The 18786-nt window shown below is 41.7% G+C and overlaps 1 protein-coding gene across 7 annotated transcripts; it reads right to left on the bottom strand.

The window, feature by feature from the left end:
• Positions 1-86: 86 nt before the first annotated feature.
• On the bottom strand, positions 87-18681 carry LOC144018895 (tRNA (32-2'-O)-methyltransferase regulator THADA). Of its 7 annotated transcripts, none has more exons than XM_077521539.1 (30): positions 18524-18681; positions 18257-18428; positions 18097-18183; positions 17992-18019; positions 17055-17203; positions 16868-16990; positions 16536-16662; positions 16275-16420; positions 16118-16202; positions 15906-16042; positions 14537-14734; positions 13738-14449; positions 12604-12756; positions 11681-11790; positions 11447-11607; positions 11202-11368; positions 10967-11122; positions 10748-10899; positions 10537-10674; positions 9418-10137; positions 9197-9347; positions 8881-9127; positions 8566-8802; positions 8285-8489; positions 6877-7065; positions 4986-5218; positions 4408-4908; positions 4129-4331; positions 2795-3081; positions 87-1843 (listed from the first exon to the last, which is right to left on the bottom strand). In XM_077521539.1, the coding sequence occupies exons 1-29, from the start codon at positions 18679-18681 to the stop codon at positions 2837-2839; spliced, it is 6090 nt and encodes a 2029-aa protein (XP_077377665.1). In that variant the 3' UTR covers positions 87-1843; positions 2795-2836. The 7 variants fall into 7 exon arrangements, with proteins under 7 accessions (XP_077377665.1, XP_077377668.1, XP_077377670.1 ...); XM_077521542.1 differs by lacking the exon at positions 87-1843 and having other exon boundaries at positions 2014-3081; positions 4129-4334; positions 4408-4671; positions 4750-4908; XM_077521544.1 differs by lacking the exon at positions 87-1843 and having other exon boundaries at positions 2014-3081; positions 9418-9618; positions 10033-10137.
• Between the last annotated feature and the right edge of the window lie 105 nt (positions 18682-18786).

Below are 18786 nucleotides of genomic sequence, written 5' to 3'. Positions count from 1 at the left end.
GCTGCATGCAGTAGGTTTATTCAATCCATTTATAACTTCAAAATGTCACAACTAGCCTATTTTATATGAGTTACAGGCCACATACATGTAAGACAATAAAATAGAAAAAGAGTCAGTCGTAGAGTTCTGGATGATGAAACTAGTTCATTGAGCACAATTCTCGAGTCACGACTATAAATAAACATAAGCAATCAAAATAAAGGAACTTGTAGTCACTGACTGCCTTGCTTGTGCTGTGTATGTGGTTTTCCATTCCATCCAATATTTACTGTAAATATGACATTTTGAGGTTACGAATTTGTTGGCAATGAACTAGAATGTGAAGAGGCGTGAAAATACTTTGTGATGTGGTTCCAGTGCCCCCCATCAACCCATCCTGTGATTGTTTATTTATTGCTTACTAATATTTACCCTAAGCGGGACTTAACTAGGACAGAATAGTGTACATTTCAGCATGTGCATAAATCCCAAGGCTCTCCTGCACATAATCATACACATGTAGGCGCATGCACTTACAGTGCTATGTAAGCTAGCAAGTAGCCCCATTCACACACGTATTTACAATTAGTACATAACTGTAGGATTACTTTTCATGTCTATACATAGCTTCCCATCTGATCCACATGGACTCATTGCTTTCCATTTATAATCCAAGTGCAGTGAGTCCTATCTGGCTCCAATGTGGCTCTCGCTCATGTGTCTGTGTTTTTTCCCTGCAGTGCAACTCACGAGGCCTGTTTTTCCACTCAGCCAGAAAGAAGACTGCAGAGGCCAAGAAAGGTCAGCAGCACCCGTGCTTATTTTCCCTCTCTTCGTCAGTGCATTGTTGGCAGTGTGCATCAAGAGAGCAGCCAACTCGTGAGTCGTGACACGCTCAACGTGAATCAGGTCACTAAACACACAAGCCAGGCTAATTTTCCGGCAACGGCCTGTTCGAGCAGCAGCAACTGTGCGCAGAAAGTTTAGCAGTGCCTCTCAACAGCACCTTCAGCACAATCGTACTATACAGTAATCCCATATGGACCCTTTAAGAGGAAAGATAAACTGACGACACGGTGCTAAACCCCCCCTCGCGTTGGCAATCCAGATGGTAAACATGTGCCTGAACGTGCGCACACAAGCCCAATAAAAGGCCTACTTGGCATTGTTCTTCGTTGCCATAGTCGCTCTCTTCATTAAACAGGAAGCAGGCAGACTGCGGAGAGGTCAGAGAATCACATTTAGCCAAGACAGAAGGACAATTCACTTTCAAGCTGCACAATGTTTCACGACCGTATATGCATAAACAACCTGATGGATGAATCCCAACTGGCTATTTGTTTTCAAGTGTTTGAGAAACAAGCTACAAGGAACAGGTGAACTCTCACATTGCGTTCCCGTCTTGCTTGCTTGTGGAGCAAAGTTGAAGCTTTGAGCTCTTTGAGACAAACTTTGCTGGGAGTAGAAGTGAAATAAGACATCCTAAATGTAATGACTCGTTTTTAAACCTACTGAAAAGAAAAATATTGTGATTCATCACTATGCGTCATTGTCAAAAATATCATTCTATTTGAAAACCAAAAAACCAAAACCAAGTGCGTACAACACATGCTGCCTGTGTCGGCGAGTGAGTCATTTATCACACCCACCTCAAGAGGAGGCATGTGATGATGTAAGACTCATCGAGTGTGTGGGTTGTCAACAATCGAGCGCCCACCCTCGGTCAACTCCGAGCCAGTCCATCATCTTGCACTCTCATGTGGTTGGGGAAATGGACATGGACACTTCTAATGGAGCATATAAACAAGAGCAGCGAGCAGGCAACCTCTATTGATGCACTGCAGATATTGAGGATGCCCGGACACTGAAAACAAACAGCATATCGAAGAATTTCATAAATACCAAAGACAATTCACATTCAGTCATCTTGTAGCAAAATGTAGCAAATAAGGAAACAATTATCAGTTCATTAAAGTGATATATTCACTTTGGATTCACTTAAAGATCCTCTGAAATGAGCTTTGCAATTAGTGATCATTTTTTAACATGGTTTTATTGTCCACAATCATTTATTTGATTTAAAAAAAAAAAAGGCAATGTAATCATGTAATATTGAACATTTTGTATGGGCCCCTAAAATTGTTGTCCACCCTGTCATATGGGTAACTTTCCCTTTAAGAAATCATCTGATGTTTTCAGTAACATTAATAAAAGTGTTTTCTGAGTCTCTTTTTTTTTTTTTTTTTTTTTTTTTGTTGAGGCTGATACTATGTTTCATTTTTTTAAATCCTATTAAGCATAATTGAATGTTGGAAAGCCTAACATGTCCACTCTGTCATAGTGAAACAGCAACTATAATAACCTTTCACAAGTTGTAAATATATTCAATAGTCACCTTGAATCATGTTACACAATGAGGTCTAAATTGTTAATACAGTTGGTATCAAGGAAGTAACGGTAGACTACGCTGAAGTGATACACCTCAACTGAGAGACCAGGTTTGTCTGTCGAGGAGGAGTTAAGTTTTGCCTCGGATGTTGGTCTTTGCGGCATGTTCTTGGAAACGCGCACTTCAAATCTGTTATTTTTGCTTTTAAAGTTACGTTGTAAGTTTGGTTTGAAATGACACTAAAAAGCTTTGGGATAATTGTTGGTGGTATAAATATAATAGAATTAAAAATGATCCCCTACTAATATGTTTTACATGTACATTTAATTCTATGTGCAGCAAAGAGGACTCGTGGTTAGCATGTATGCTTCACAGGTCAGAGTTGGGCGTTGGAATCCTTCCGTTGCACACTTCAACACAGCCTACCTCAAAACATCCGCACGAAATGTCCTCAGCTATCGTTGCTTATTATTGAGACTTGCGTCGTGCGACATCTCCAGCTACAGCAGATGTGAGAGAAGATCTCAAGTGGACACCGTGCTCACTTAGCCGACTGCAGACGTCATTTAAAGTCATCTGCAGGGCTGAAGGGTCACAAAGGCGTTGCACAGGGTCACAAGTTTTGCAAAGGTGGAGAAGGAAGGCGGCTCTTGTTAGCAAGCCGCTAATGGTGCTGTGAAACCGGCGGTCCGGGAGGAGCGTCAGCGTCTCAGCTAGAAAGACAACATTGGAACTTAGAGTTCATTACAGACAACATTACTAAACAATAGAGTAGTTTGTGAGCTGGCGGGGGGAAAAAAAAATACAGATGTTAAAAAAACCAAACAGATATATTAGGATTATCATTTGACATTGTTCTGAGTTGATGAGTGTCATCTTACTAAAGGCCATCCTTTCGAATAGCAAGTACGACCACTACTACTCCTACAGCTGGCTATTGCCAACAAGCTCATGATACGATACAGGCGCCATGATGCGATACGTGTCGATTCGCCATGCATATATATCCCAATACGTGGTCTTCAAGGCGATACATATCGCAACATTTGACATTAACTTACTTGCATTTTGTATTATAACAGTCATATGTATACCTAAATGATGTGCTTTTTATGCTGGATGGCAATTTTTTTTTTGTTCGCAGCTCTTCTGGGTTACCAGCGAGCGGCACGCCAGGTCAGCAAGGAGCAACTTTCACAGACACACCGGGAAACTATTGAGCAAAAATACAATTACAGCTATAAAATGTGCTTATTTGAAATATTTGGAGAAATAAAAGCAACATTTTTTTTCATGTAACACATTGTTTTGAAACAAAATAAAGGAACTTTGGTACATTAAGAAACATGTACCATGTTAAGTTTATAAGTCAATAAATGTTGATATTCTTCTTCTGTTTGAAATTTTCTTAGCAAGAGAGTGTTTTTTAGTTTTTTAAAAGTACAATGCAAGCTGCAAAGGCTCCCCCTTCACTTCAAAGAGGCTGCGGTTCCTGCGCAAGCAACGCTTCGTTAATTGCCTATTTAGAAATAACGAGCAATATCGATTCTGACGCCTGCGTATCGATACATGTATTGTAATGAGGCCCACAACGATATACTGCCGTATCGATTTTTTGAGCACACCCCTTACTACTACTACTACAGCTGTATTGATGAAAATAATCACAAATACAACCCAATACCGTGTTGTAATATAAGAAATCATACGAAATGAATATTGCGCAACTTGCCCAGTTCTATTTTGGACATTTGTACTACCTGGCTGGAGGCCTTGGCACAATTGGAGGTTGTGTAACAGCAGAGCAGCGTTCTCCTCCGCCCATTTGGTGAGGCTCTGCGCCACTATTGACGATTGCGGGGACTTGTCGATCATGAGCAGCAGGTAAGGCAACACAAGTGCAGACATCACCGAAGGCTCCGCAAACACGTTGGCGTCATCCTGCTCATAGAGGCTTCCGCACCTGCTGAAAAGGCCCCGTAATGGTGAACCACCTCCAGTTCAGTCCGTTCTGATGCTGAATCGGCAAAGTGACCCACCCGCTGTCTGCGATGCCACTCAGCACAGATCTCAGGTCAGACTGGGGAACGTGACACAGAAGCACCTCCAGTGTACTCGGCGTGTCCCAGCACTCGTCCAGCAGCAAATCCAGCAGAAGCGGGACAGCCAGGTTGACCTGCACGAGGCGGACGCTCCGCTGGGCTCCTCCTCTGGCGTGATGCAGCTTGGAGATGAAGCTGGCCGCTTTGGTCCTCACCTGTCGGCTTTGGTCCTGCAGCAGGTGCAGGCCTGTGCTCAGCAGTCTGCATGAAGAGACATTCACACATTTACGTTCAAGCGTGAGTGGGGAAAACTGTGTGCTCCTCATCTTCCAACAGTACTTGATGGTGACAGCTGGAGGAATGAGATGGTGGCTGATGAGGGGAAGGCCAGCCATGCACAGAGCTTCAGCACAAGCTACCCTCAGAACTTCAGCGGCATCGGGGGAACGGTGAGTATCCAAGACAGCACACCAGCGTTGGATTAGAGAATTCCGACAACTTTTTTGAAAAAGATCGGACAAAAATAGTCAGCACTAAACAGGGAGACGACAAAACGTGTAAAAGTGCATTCGAACCAGTGGGAAAGCAGGAAACTTGCACCATGCAGAGCCTGGGACAGGAGCTCCGACCCGCCTCTCCCAACCTCAAGACCACTCAATAATAAGTCCAGACACTCCAGAAGAACTGACTCCTCAAGTGGGACTGCTGGAGGAGGAGAATCCCCCGTGGGCATCACTGCTACGAAGGCTGCCAGGTGGGCCCTGCGGTACTCCTCAATGGGGCTCAACAGCGCCTCCCTCAGGCTGGACTGCAAATAAAACGCACCTTGCTTCATGCTTGGGGCTTGAATGGGACAAAAACAAATACGTTTTTGTGTGCATTGGATACATATTTTTACCTGTTATATTTGGCAAAAAATCATTTTTAAAATGTTTATATTGACATAAATATATTTTCTTTTTTTTTCTACAGATAATCAAAACGCCCGATTCCTAAGATATTAAGAAAAGATCAATCAATAGTGTCACTGCTGGAGAGTCAGTGCTTAACATAACAGTGTACAACCCCAACAGATTTGTCGGAAAACTCGGGATACTCAATGATATCCAACATCCCTTTCTCTCAGAATATTCTTTTTTTTCTATGACATACTAATAGTAGTACACAGCTAAACATAACGCACAATAACGGGCATACAAAGACATTTGTTTCTTACCATATACTAAGTTAATGCTGCAAAAAAAGAGAGAGAGAAAGAAATGGAAAAAAAAAATCTTACTTTTCAAAGCGGTGTACTCATTTTTGTTGACCATGGTAATAATGTTGGTCCATGTTACATAACTGAAGAGTGGATGAAGGACGAGAAACGTAATGAATTGTTGGGATATAAACATACCCTCAACTCAACCTGGAGTTTGTCTTTCTTTTTGAGAAAAAAAAATAAAATAAAAAAATCGAAGGATCACATCAATTTTTACTGCCATTTGATCACGTAGTCTGCTGATAGGGTTAGGCAATTAATCCAAATTCAATTACAATTATTACACTCCACAATTAAGAAATTAGAATAATTGTAAAAAAAGAAATATTTATATATAACATTAACACTTTTTTTTTTAAATAACTAATTAAATGTTTTTTTCATCCAAAAGTTGCATAATTAGTGTTTCAAATAATTTTATTTTGTCTTAATATTTTTTATATGTTGTTTTTTTTACATTTAAACATTTTCTTGTTTTGTATCAAAAAAATAAGTGATCGTCCTAATGTACAGTGCACATGCTGCCCTCCAATTTCAAGTTTTCGCCAATATAAATAAATAAATATATATTATATTATTATAAATTCTCTTTGGTCCAAAAGGAACTTACATAATTATAGTGTTTCTATTTTTTTCTATTGTTCTTAATAATTTTAAATGTGTGTATATTTTCTTGTTTTATACCAAAAAAATAAATAAACAAATGATCGTGCAGTGCACAGGTTGCGCTCCAACTTCAAGTTTTTGCCAACATAAAGAAATAAATATTCTTATAAATATATTCAGTTTGGTCCAAAAGGAACTTACATATTTATAGTGTTTCTATTTTTTTTTAAATTGGTCTTAATATTTTTAAATACTTAAACATTTTATTGTTTTGTACCAAACAAATAAATAAGCGGTTGAATAATCGGGATTTTTTTTTTTTCCCCATAATCGAGCAGCCCTATCTGCTGATATGCAAAATAACATCCTGAGGTGCATAATGTGTGGACAGTCACATACAGCAAGAAATGAGTAAGAAAGGCACGACAACATTTACAGTCTAAAGAATGTTAATTGTAAAAAAACAAAAAAAAAAACAAAAAAAAACTATAACCCCACTTTGAAAAGGGCATTTTATTGGATGGATGCCTCACAATGCCCTCTTTGTTCAACCATATGCTAGAAGACAACGTTTTAAAAGTTTTCCGCCTGTAACTGACCTGCAGCACACTCTGGATCAATTCTTTCAAGCGGGCGTTCAGTGAAGCCTGATCCGCCACCACCCAAGTGACCAACGCCAGCCTCACATCATAGCTCGCAGTTGGAAAAGTTGCCAAGAGGTCACGCGCCCACTTGGGGTCGCTACAGAGCAATTGGATTGCTCTTTGATGGAAGGAAGACAAGCCAAGCTGAAATGAAGGAAAAAGCTGTCAGGGTTCTGGAAAATCAACATTGTTTAGGGACAGGATAGTGTATGATTACTTGTATTAGGGTTGGGTTAATCATCATCATAATAATAATAATAATAATCAATATCAAATCAATTTTCCTTTTTGAGTCTGATATTGATTCATAAAGCCATGAATATCTTTTTTTCCAATAAATTCATAAGAAAATAGAATTTGAAAGGCCAAATTTTCTTGTCATCGATTTTCTTGAAATTTACTGTTCACACCATTTTAAAAGTACCGTATTTTCCGCATTATAAGGCGCACCTTCAATGAATGACATATTTTCAAACTTTTTCCATATAAAGTCGCTAAAGTAGAGGCTGGGGTTACATCATGCATCCATTAGATGGTGCTGCGCTAAAAGGAATGTCAACAAAACAGTCCGATAGGTCAGTCAAACTTTATGAATAGATTACAAAGCAGCTTTCTGACAACTCCATTCACTCCCAAAATGAAGAAATAGCCGTTTTATTATTTACTCTGAGGTAAAGCATTAGTATTAGCTAGCGATCCAAGAAGGCTTTTACGTGCGTGCGCCTTATAGTGCGGAAAATAGGTTAATTTCTTACATTTAGGAAAGACCTGACTTATTGCACAATTCAGAATCTTAATTTATATTTACAATTATGAAAATATTTTCATCGTATCCTTGCTGGTCTCAATGTTTGTCACATTTAAGTGATAATAACACGTGTTCCTTTCAACGATAAATGGAATCATTGAATCAGTTACTGCCTCTGCAAAATTTAATTTGGTACTTAAATGTTGGTGGACTTTTTATCCTGTCTTTGATATTTAAGAAGAATTGATGTTCCATAATTAATCTGTAGGTAGCATCTTATTTTGAAATGGGTTGGTCAAAACCATCAAAAAGCCCAAAACGGGCTACCCAATATTGGATTTAAGTGAATTGAATTGCATTGAAAAAAAATAATAATAATCTAAATCTAATGAAAGTGAACTCTTGTGAATCTAAATCAAATCGATACCCTAACCCTAATAAATATAACTCATATTTTTTTGTGGGGCCGTTTGTGTATCTGTCAAGGAATTTGTGCCATTTTGGGAGTACAGACTGGAGACAACCCCTGCATACTACCAGATTTTTTTTTTTTTTACAAACTATTTCTTTTTTTTTTTTATGAGAGTGTTTTGCAGTTCCAACGCAATCACACACCTGAAGCCCCTGCTGAGGTGTAAGGAGCTCACGCATGACAACGTCAAAGAGCTCTGACAAAAAAGTCTGGCGGCAAAATCTTTGGAGCGACTCCACCACGGCAACATACGTCGCTCTCACCAGCGGGCAGCGCTGAGCATCCGTGGCGAGCCACACTGACGCCTCCACAGCGCTCACCGCTGCATGGAGCTCCGCTGCGGGCACACTGCCAAGACAGATGAGCCGGCAAGTCAAAGCCTGAAGGCTCCGGTCAATGAAAGAGGCGGAGTTTCATGACTCACCAGTTTTGGATGAGAGTTGTGTCCACCAGAGCTTTTATGTGCAGCAGTTGCCCGTGGAGCCAGTTGTGACAGCAACGCTCCGGCGTGCGCGGCAACCGGGCCGTCAGATTGATGATGATGTTCATGTATTCCGAGGGCGGCGTCATGGAGACCAGTGCCTTGGAGGCCATCACGCGCACACTGTAAATAGGACTGGCAGAGAGCTGGAGTAAAGGAGGCCGGAAGTCTGACAAGGTTCTGAATCGGGAAGATGAGAGAAAACATTCAAACGGCCATCCAATTTGACGGCTGTGATGTTGACTATTTGAAGCATACTCTGCTGAATCTTGGACGCCAGGCTGCAGTTGGCCTAAAAGAGTAAGAATCGGGTAGAGCGATGGCTGGAGGCGGAGCCTGGCCTCCTCAGGCGGACGCTGAAGGTCACCAGCTGCCTCTCGGAGCTCCTCGAGGAGGAAGGGCTGGAGTGTGCAGTAGTGGTGGAAGAAGGCGTGGGGGGGCATGCCATGTTTACTCCCACCCTCGCCGTTGGGCCTCTGACCGAGCATCCGAGAGCAAAGAGAACCTGGTGAACACATTTGGCGTCAGCGGGCCGACACTCATCCGGGCGAAGAGCGCCGCGCTCCGGTCCTACTGTAAAGCTGAAGGGCCGCATTCCTCATGGCCCAGCACGGAGAACGGAGCAGAGTGAGAGCCAAAATGGCTACCCTGGGCGCAAACTGAAGGATGGCCACACCCAGGCCCGACCCGCGCAGCAGAGCCTGCAGCGTGTGAACAGCGCACACCTGTGACGGACACGGAGCGTTACGCGCGTCCCTACGCAACGAGATCTCGCATGCCGTTCGACTTGTGCACCTGTGGGAGGTCGACAGTCTGGTCCCAGTTCTCAGGAAGTGGGATTCCAGCTGTGTCCAGTAAGGTTTGGATGCTATGTGCCAAAAGCGGCCGTGCTTTACTGGCCTCCTCTGCAGATACCACGCACAGGATGAGCACAGGTAATCCTGCAGCCCGCCTCGTTACGGAGGTGCAACTCGGAGATTGCACAACTTGTAACGCCTTGGGCAGAGGCGGGGCCACGAGAGAGCGACAGATGAAGAGAGAGTGAGGGCAGAGAGATGAAGAGAAAGGGGAGAGCAAGGCAGAGAAAGCGGCAGCCGAATAGAGGCAGATAGAGCGACAGATGAAGAGAGAGAGAGAAAGAGCGAGGGGAAAGAGAACAGAGAAAAGCAGAGGGGGGGGGAGAGGAAGGAGGAAGCGAAAGAGGAGACAGAACCAGAGAGAGGGAGAAAAAGGCAGCGATGGAGAAGAAAGAAGAAGAGGCCAACAGAGAGAGAGAGAGAGAGAGAGGAGAAAGGAGCGTAAGAGAGACAGAGAAAAGCAAGGAAACAAAAAGAGAGAGAGAGAACTCATTGTAAGCAAGAATCTTCTCCATTTATTCAGACAGCATAGACGTGAGAACCCGCAATTTACTTGTTGGAGCATGTGAGAGGGGATCTTCTTGAGTTCAGGATCACTGCTGCCAAGTAGAGCCGAACAGAACTTGGTGAAGCCCACACAACACCCCTCTACTGCCCCCTAGTGACGAAAGAGGAGATTTAGTACAATATTCCCATTTACATTGGTGACCCTTGTGACGACCAAGCGGTTCAGAAAATGGACGGATGTATGGAAGTATTAGAAATAATAATGATGTAAATTTGTCTGGGTGACATTTTTCACATATCAAAATGTATAGCAGGACAATTACTGTCTTTCCAAAATGAAAATGTCAGTTCAAATTTTTATGGGATTGTCACCTTGAATGATGTCACACTATTTTTTTGTTATAATTATTCTTTTACATATAAACTATGAATACAAATTGTGATTATAAAGTAACTTCATTTTACTGTGAGTTCTTGTCATAAAGTCTGATCCTTTTTTTTCACTTTCACTTTTACTCAAGTGGAGCACTTGATTGACCCTTGAACCTACCCAGTGACGGCATTTGAGGAGAATGTTTTGAAAAATATCCGCCGCCGTTTGGAGATGTTGTTTTGTTAGAAAGCCTGCGTCAGGCCCGGATTCAGAGAGAATTCTCTCCACAAGAGAACCTAAAAGAATCCCCGTTTCCTAATGAGGAAGACAAGATGACGCATGAGCAACAGAACGAAGATGTCAAATCACCACGAGGTTGTGTTGGTACCTTAAGCGACACCCAGCAGCAGGTGAGAACAAGGCTGTGCTCTTCAGACAACAAGACACACTCCTCTCCTCCATCTTCTTGATTTCCTCCAGCTGAGTTGGCTACCAGAGAGCTGATGGCGTTCCCCATTTCACAGAAAGAAGGCGGAGCATCTAACGGAGCAATCATTTCACATATTGTCGTGTGCCTTTTCAATTCAGCATTTTAAGCACCAATTACCACTTGGAGGATCTCGCTGTCCGTGCAGTATGCCAAGCAGGAGCAGCGAAATGTTCTTCAGCAGGCTCAGCAGATCTGCGGTCAGGGTAGGACCAAGTGAATCACAGATGCTGGACACGTCCTCCAACAAACATTTCTGGAGGGCGCTCACAACACCTGAAACCCAATTCATGATGGAGAAAACAAACAAAACGGAATAACGAATGGATTGGTAAACATTTCCATTTGGACTCACCGTGCATTGGCTTAGTTCTGGCAGCAAGCAACACATCTGCCTTGGCTGTGAGGTAGTGATCTTCAAGCTCCTTCACAAGAAATCGAACCAAGCTGGAGGCCTTGATGTTATGGACACCACTGACATCGATGTCAAAGTTTAAATTCCATTCAGGAAGGCCTTGCCTTCTAAAAAAAATAATAATAATACAAAAATGGCATTTCGTTCTAGGGAGCAGGTGGACATCATAATGTGCTTTGGCTTACTTGTGATGGTGGACTTTCATCATCAGCGCCCCCATCTGAGCCTGCTGGACCCGAGGACTGCACATAAGCCGCTTGCCACGAATGAGCAGAGTCGCGGCGACATCAGCAAGAAGAACGGAAGGGAAAAATCTCACCAATAATCCTGCTGAAAGTTCACGAATCTGAAAAGCAAAGGTAAAATATCACGTCTTCAATTGAGAAACACAAATGGAAATTAGGCTCGGGCAGCTGGACCTCATTTGTGGAATCTTCCAAACAGCTGATGAGAACCAACAGTTTTTTCCTAGAGAAGAAGTCCCATTGTCCTCTCAATCTAGCATAGGTAATGAGAGAGCCCATGTTCACTGAGGAAAATAAATCAAGAATTTTAAAATAGTGAAATAGAGACCAAAACATTTGCTGTTTAAAGATAAACCGTGATAACATTGCAAACATTTAGTATCACATTTGTTCGATACCTCTTTTTTATATTCACATAGATAGTTAGCTATCTAGCTAGCAGCTAGCTATCTATCTGACAGCAGTGATCTGAATATATGACCGGATAGCCATTAGGTCATAGTTGGCTGTGCAAGCCGTTGAAGCGGCCATCTTGCTCCTCCCATTTCGTGAGCAGTCTAACACACGTACAGATTAGACAAAAGCAGCTCGTAGGCAGTTATTTGGGCCAGGGAGCGGCATGGGCACTCATTTGAACAAGTTAGAAAAAGAAGACCCCCTTTTTCTTGTATCGCTCAGTTCCTTAGACCCCAAGATTATATTAGGCAGAGGCATCTTTTGTTGAATTAATTATTTAATCAAAAAAATAATAATACAAGTTTCCTCCTGTAGACATCATTAAGCATATAATGTATACATGTTTTTAAGGCAAGTTGTAAAATGTCTGACAAACGTAAAACATAAATCATGCTGTTTCTACTAAGCACTGACTCAAACGTTCTCCAATTTCCATACTGTAAATGTATATGATGGTATGCCAAGAAAGGTTTCTTGGGAGGAGCAATATGGCGGCCTCAAAAGTCTTGGCCTAGCAGCTATCCAGTCATATATTCCGATCAGTGTCTGTCTGTTTGTCTGTCAGACAGAGCTAAAGGAAATAACTCAAATAATTATGGATAATATTGACACAATCACATGATCACAGTGCCCAAACTGACCAGGTGGTTGTCCCTTCCTCTTGTCGGGGCTCCAAGTGTCAGTGCAGGTTTCCAGAAGTGCAGACAGTAACAGTAAGACAGTTTTCTTCCTCTGGTAACTGTGATCTGGTGTCAAATTGCAGAAAACCAGTTGGCTCAACCAGTCCACAAAACCTATGGCAAACATTTCAAAAAATAAAAATAAAAATAAATCACTTAATTAGGCAGACGGACCTGTAAAATCCAATCAGATCCAATGCAAGAGTTGCAGCAAAATCATTTGAAGAATTTCGTTTGCAAAGACATTCATGCATCTATCTGTTTTTTTAAATTAATAACCTAAATAAATCCAACTGTCACGTTACCATGAATGCTAAGCTTCATTTTACATTATTCAATAGAAGTCGATATAAGTAGAACTGCTTGATTATGGAAGAAATAATAATCACGATTATTTAGTCAATAATTGAAATCACGATAATTGAGATGGTTATTTTTTTGGTACAAAACAAGAAAATGTTTAAGCATTCAAAAATATTAAGACCAATTAAAAAAATAGAAACACTATAATTATGTAAGTTCCTTTAGGACCAAACAGAATTTATAATAATATATGTTTAGAATATTGATTTTTTATTATTTTATGTTGGCCAAAACTTGAAGTTGGAGTGCAGCCGGTGCACAGTGCAATCGGACGATTTGTTTCGGTACAAAAGAAAAAAAAAAAATGTAAACGTAAAAAACAAATGCAAAATATTAAGCCAAATAAAATTCTTTGACACACTAATTATGCATGATCCTTTTGGATGAAACATCCATCCATCCATTTTCCTGACCGCTTATTCCTCACAAGGGTCGCGGGGGGTGCTGGAGCCTATCCCAGCTGGCTTTGGGCAGTAGGCGGGGGACACCCTGGACTGGTTGCCAGCCAATCGCAGTGGACGAAACAAAATATATGAAATTCGTTATTTAAAAATGGTGAAAATGATATCAATTTAAACAACTGAAAAATCAGTATTATCTTTTTATTTTTTTTAAATCTACCTTTAACCAAGGAACAAAAAAGATCGTTTCAATCCAAAATGAACATTGTTATCTTTGTAAGGACTCTAGACAGCCTGCAAAGAATCATCTTCCAAACAACAAAAAGCTCACCTATTCCCAGGGTCAGTATTTGCTGTGAGCTTTCCATCTCTTGGCCGTCTCTCTTGTCCTTTTGCTGTTTGATGTGCAGCAAGCATCCATCTCTTATCCGGAGCAAAAATCGCCTCACTGCCGCTTGGAAATGTTGTCGAAAAAGGGAGGACTCCGAGTTGAAGTTCTGCGGAATGAAGGTTGTCATTATTGACAGTTCTTCTGGTGTTGGAGTCTCTTTGGTCTTGGGGCTGCAACACAATCCGTCGAGAGCGGCAAGTCGAACTTTGTCATCTGCAGAGCTCAGGGCTAGACGGAGGATTTTCAGGGTAGAGCCCCCCTGCGGAGCCTTGGGAGAGCTCCCAGTCACGGCCCGGTAGCTACTCATGATGAAGGCCCACGCACACAAGTGGCCTGGTGAGAAGGGATCCAGGGAGGCAAGCAGAGGCTCCACAGCAGACGGGAAGACTTGAAAGGTGCAAGGGAGCAAGTGTGTTGAGCTGTTGCTTTGAAGAACGACCCCGTTTGAGGTCAGCGCCTGAAGAAGGACGGGAAGCCAACGTTGTGCCCATTTCTCGGCCAGATCTGACTCCGACTTGGGAGAATCAGCGCAAAGCTCTCTTCTCTGCTGCTTGATCAGACACGTGTAAAGTTCCAACCCGCATGGAGACAGGTGATCGCTTGACATGCTCTGCAGGAGGTGATTTGCTACTTCAGCATAATGATCCAGCACCTGCTTGATCAAAGGGTTGTGCATTAAAAAACAAACAAACAAAAACAGAGTGCGGCATTTTCACATCGCAAAAGGATTCACGCTCACCGTGTCAGTCCCCAAATAGGGAAGTAGAGCGCAGAGGCGATGGTACTTGGCTTTGGATTCCCAAGGGAGTTGGAGAGTCCGATGCAGTAAAGTCAAATAAAGAGGCTTGTTTGGCTCACCAAATTGCTCACAGTCCAAGTCATAGAGGTCCAACAGCGAGCGAAAGGTAAGACGGGCGCAGTCGGACACGCCGTCCACCTAACAGTGCACATGAAGACGAGGAGGGTGGGAAAAAGGTAATGTGACAAACAAGCTTACCTTTTCATCAGTGAATCCATCAATACAGTTTGGACTCAAACCCTGAACTTCCCATGATGCATCACAAATAAAATTGATCACATTTAAAACATGAATTACAAGTAAACAGAATAAAAGCTCATCTGCATGCATACGGCCTGTTTGAACCTTTTTGTTTAAAAATCTAAGATATCGTGTCATGTGTTTTTTATTTATTTATTTTTTACTCTTCATCTATGGTTGATTTTTCTTTATTTGTATTTAACTATTACGAACAGTATTAGTACAGTACATTTTGCATTTAATCCTTTAATTTAATCTAACCGTTTTGTTTTCATGTCTTATCCATGTGTGACTTTTATTTCATCTTTATACCAAATTATGGTTGTACGATATATCTAAAAATATTGTCATCACGAATATGCGGATCACAGACGCGCTGTTAGTTTCATATGGAATTGCGTGCTTTTGTGTGCCTTTGACCAATCAGATACAACCTTAAATGTGCATCACCATCCGATAGGTGAACAGCATCTACTGGCATCACGATCAAAACTAAATGTAACGTTACATCTCTTTAAAAATGTATATACAGTATAGAAAAATGTACATTATGACAACGAATTACTTGCCAAATGAAAAAAATATATATATAATTCTTTCATTCGATAATAAAACATGTTTTTTTTTTTTTGTTTTTTTTTTTAGGTACATGCAATATCGATATTGCATTATTCAATTTCCATACTGCAGCCCTGTACTTTTTAGCTTATGATTACTGAAGTCCCTGTTCCTTTTTCATTTAGTGCAGTGTTTATGTTGAAACTGAGCAAAATATTACAGTATCTGACAGCATTAAGCACGGGTACATTCTATTACTTATGTTATATTTTGCAGGAGTAACTAATGTTACGTATGAATTTGTGTCCAATAAATGGGAACATTGACTTATGGCTTAAACCTCAAATTTAACAATTCCAACTACAGTAGATTTGGTGCAATATTATTGTGGAAATCAAAGAATGATTTGATATTTGTATATGTCAAAGAAATAATCACATCACTAAAATTCAATACAAAAGGTACCACTACAAATAATCTAAAATGATCCCAAGAAAACAACTTAACTCACTGGACTTTCAGCACTCGTCCAAATAATTGAAAGGAGCTGTTGCTGCAGGTTGCTGCCATCAGGCACCAAGCGGCCACCCGTCATCTTCCAGATATCAGGCGCACATTCTTTGACCTTCTTCAGCCATAGCGCGAACACTGCAACCACGTGTCACGTTTCAACGGATGACGTTTGCATGGAAGTACATGAAGAAACGTTTTGACACGACTCACCCTCAAAGGCAAGGTAGTGACAATTCAGCTTCTCCTCACACAAATCACAAATGAGAGGAAACAAAGCATCCAGCAGTAAGCTGCCCTGCAAAGACAACAAATCTAAAAGTTGACATGTCTATCGCTTTATGTCAAATCTGCTGGCCTATATATTTACCTCTGCACCTTCTGCACAGGAACTGAGCAATATGTGTGACTGACAGCACGTGAGAAGAGCCCTGCTCATCAGCAGCCGCCCCACCCCGCTCACCACTGGGGGGCAACAGTGCACCTCAAGAGCCCCCACAGTCAACAGCCATGGCTCTGAAAAACAAAACTTGCGTGAAAACCTCCGAGCAGTGCACAATTTCAAGACGAATATTCAAAACAAATGGGAGTGGATTTCCAAACAGTATTTAGCTGCCCAGCGACACTGTACCTGAACGAGAGCTCTGTAAAAGTCCCCAGGCAGCGGCAGCGGCTGCACCTGCGCCGCTCTCTGATGCCGTGTTGATGAGCATGGCCACGGCGGTCCCCGCCAAAAGACGAGTGTCTTTGTTGCAGCTCTGTGGGACGCACATGACTGGGATGGAACAAATGCAAGCAACACAACACACAGTAGACCATTCATGAGATCCCCAAAAATGTCTGTGTTTTTCTGACTCTCAGCGAACTTTGTAAAGGGTTTGAGGATGGTTCAAGGACGAAAACCACCGACAACATTTTGGCGAGTATATTTGAAGTGCCACAAAGTTGAATTTATCAACTAACCTGTCCAAACACAATTTCTATGAGAGCCTGCAGGATTGTCTTCATGGCTGGGCTCCTCTCTTTTTCATCCCACACTGCACAAGACACCTCTCGAGACAAGAGCTGAAATATCTGGAGACAAACCTGTGGAGATGGGCAGCTATTATGGTGGCCATGGATTCTGCACAATTTCCAGATGTGCACGAACCTTCACAGCAAGATAACACGACTGCCCATCTCGTCGGAATTCTTGGTGAAGAATGAACGGAAAGAATTTGGCTAATTTGTCCAGAAAGGAAGGCCACAGTTGTCGCCACACATCACGACCCACAAGGCTAACTTCCAGGAACGTACAAGCTAAAAGAGGAAATAGAAGATAAACATTACTACCGCTTGCTCAATCTAATGAGATTCAAGAATTGTATCAATCACTTGGTCTCTACAAGATAAAATACTGATAATGTTTACTTTGAGTGAATATACCGTATCAACAACAGCACTCAGTATGATGCAATGCAGATATCTGTACTTGGCATGTATATTTAGTTTGCATACTTCTAATTCTAATGCCTACATCAGAAAACAGATGACTACTGTATACTTCCTCGTGACTATTTTGTCAAAATAGTCTTGTTACTGTCGTGTAAAGTTCTGTTCAATTTGAAAAAAAAAAAAAAAAGTACATCTTTTTTTTTAGTCAGTACGGCCTTATTTTATAGATTTTTTTTCAAACACATTTTTTTCATAGTATGACTTGTTTTTCTGAGTAGTAGGCTATGAGCACTATGCAAGTTATTAAAAGGGGAAAACTATTTTGTGTGCAGAGATCATGGTTGGATTCAGTTTCTATTTCCGTTGTGATGAAGTTATCCAATGAGTATTTAACTGACAATTAGAACTCACTTTTAGTTTACTTTGGTACTTAAATTTCAGAATATGTACTTATTATTTATGCTGAGGCAAAATAATAATGAATCGGCATTTCATCTTTTGCCAGTCTTATTGACTCAAATATCTGTAGTTGTTGATTTCTGAATTTATTTGCATTTCTTTATCAAATGTGCTGCCTCTGGCAGTTATACATCACTATTGCCATTACAAGATGCCAGGAAAGTGAACCAACTACCAACATAGTCAATACAAACCTCTCTGAAGGTCTTCCTGAGTGAATATCTGGGTGAAAAAAGAAAATGGTCAGCATTACTGTACCTTGCTGCTTTTTTGAAATGCCAGCAAATGTTCCTTTGTACCTGCTCAGAGTTAACTATAGCTGCCAAACATACGTGCGTCTCTCCAAACACCAGCTGGTGATCCACCTTTGCCAGATGTTGCAACATCTGGAGAGAAACCCGAAGCATGAGATGGCACTTGAATTTGAACAGTAAGCAGCTGCACACTGTGAGAGTCGACCTGGTCCACTTTTCTGCAGGCTGTGGATATGTGCACCAACTGCAGCTGCAAGGAGACGAGAAGCCTGACAAGAAGATGAAGGTGATCACGCTCCAGGAGATGCAGCTTTACAGTCTTCAACAGTTGGGCAGCCTCCTCCAAACTGCGCTCCTTGCTCCTTTTAACATCGCTCCTGTTCGTCCACATATCACAACGACGTTAATGTCACCCATCCCCAAGTAAGGCGGCGACTCTCTTCGCAGGGAAAAAAACCCAAAACAAACAAACCTGAAGCATTCTGATAGTTTATCGAAAACGCGCTGGAGTTTTTGAATTCCATTTACACACGTTTGATCCTCGGCGATGACACACTTTCGCAGACTTGTCAGAAGTTCATCAAAAGACGACATTGCTACCGTAACATTCGCCTCACACACGGCACACATTGTGGCGTTCGTCTGCCTCTACTACCAGTTAGATGGCTGCCATTCTGGCTTTACAGTCACCTACTGCCACCTGGCGGACGGAGTGCGCAGGTGGATAGAACAACA

Source organism: Festucalex cinctus, chromosome 5 (genome assembly GCF_051991245.1).
Source record: "Festucalex cinctus isolate MCC-2025b chromosome 5, RoL_Fcin_1.0, whole genome shotgun sequence".
Lineage (NCBI taxonomy): Eukaryota > Metazoa > Chordata > Actinopteri > Syngnathiformes > Syngnathidae > Festucalex > Festucalex cinctus.
The sequence above is the reverse complement of the archived record's forward strand: the minus strand, read 5'-3'. Positions and strand labels throughout refer to the sequence as shown.

What these genes read in the sequence shown, in the direction of transcription:
- LOC144018895 (XM_077521539.1), bottom strand. Translation starts at nt 18,681, where the DNA reads ATGTGTGCCGTGTGTGAGGCGAATGTTACGGTAGCAATGTCGTCTTTT. An exon ending in AAACTATCAGAATGCTTCAG is followed by an intron (nt 18,429 to 18,523) that starts GTTTGTTTGTTT and finishes GTGGACGAACAG; the next exon opens with GAGCGATGTTAAAAGGAGCA. An exon ending in AATACTGACCCTGGGAATAG is followed by an intron (nt 12,757 to 13,737) that starts GTGAGCTTTTTG and finishes TGTTTGCCATAG; the next exon opens with GTTTTGTGGACTGGTTGAGC.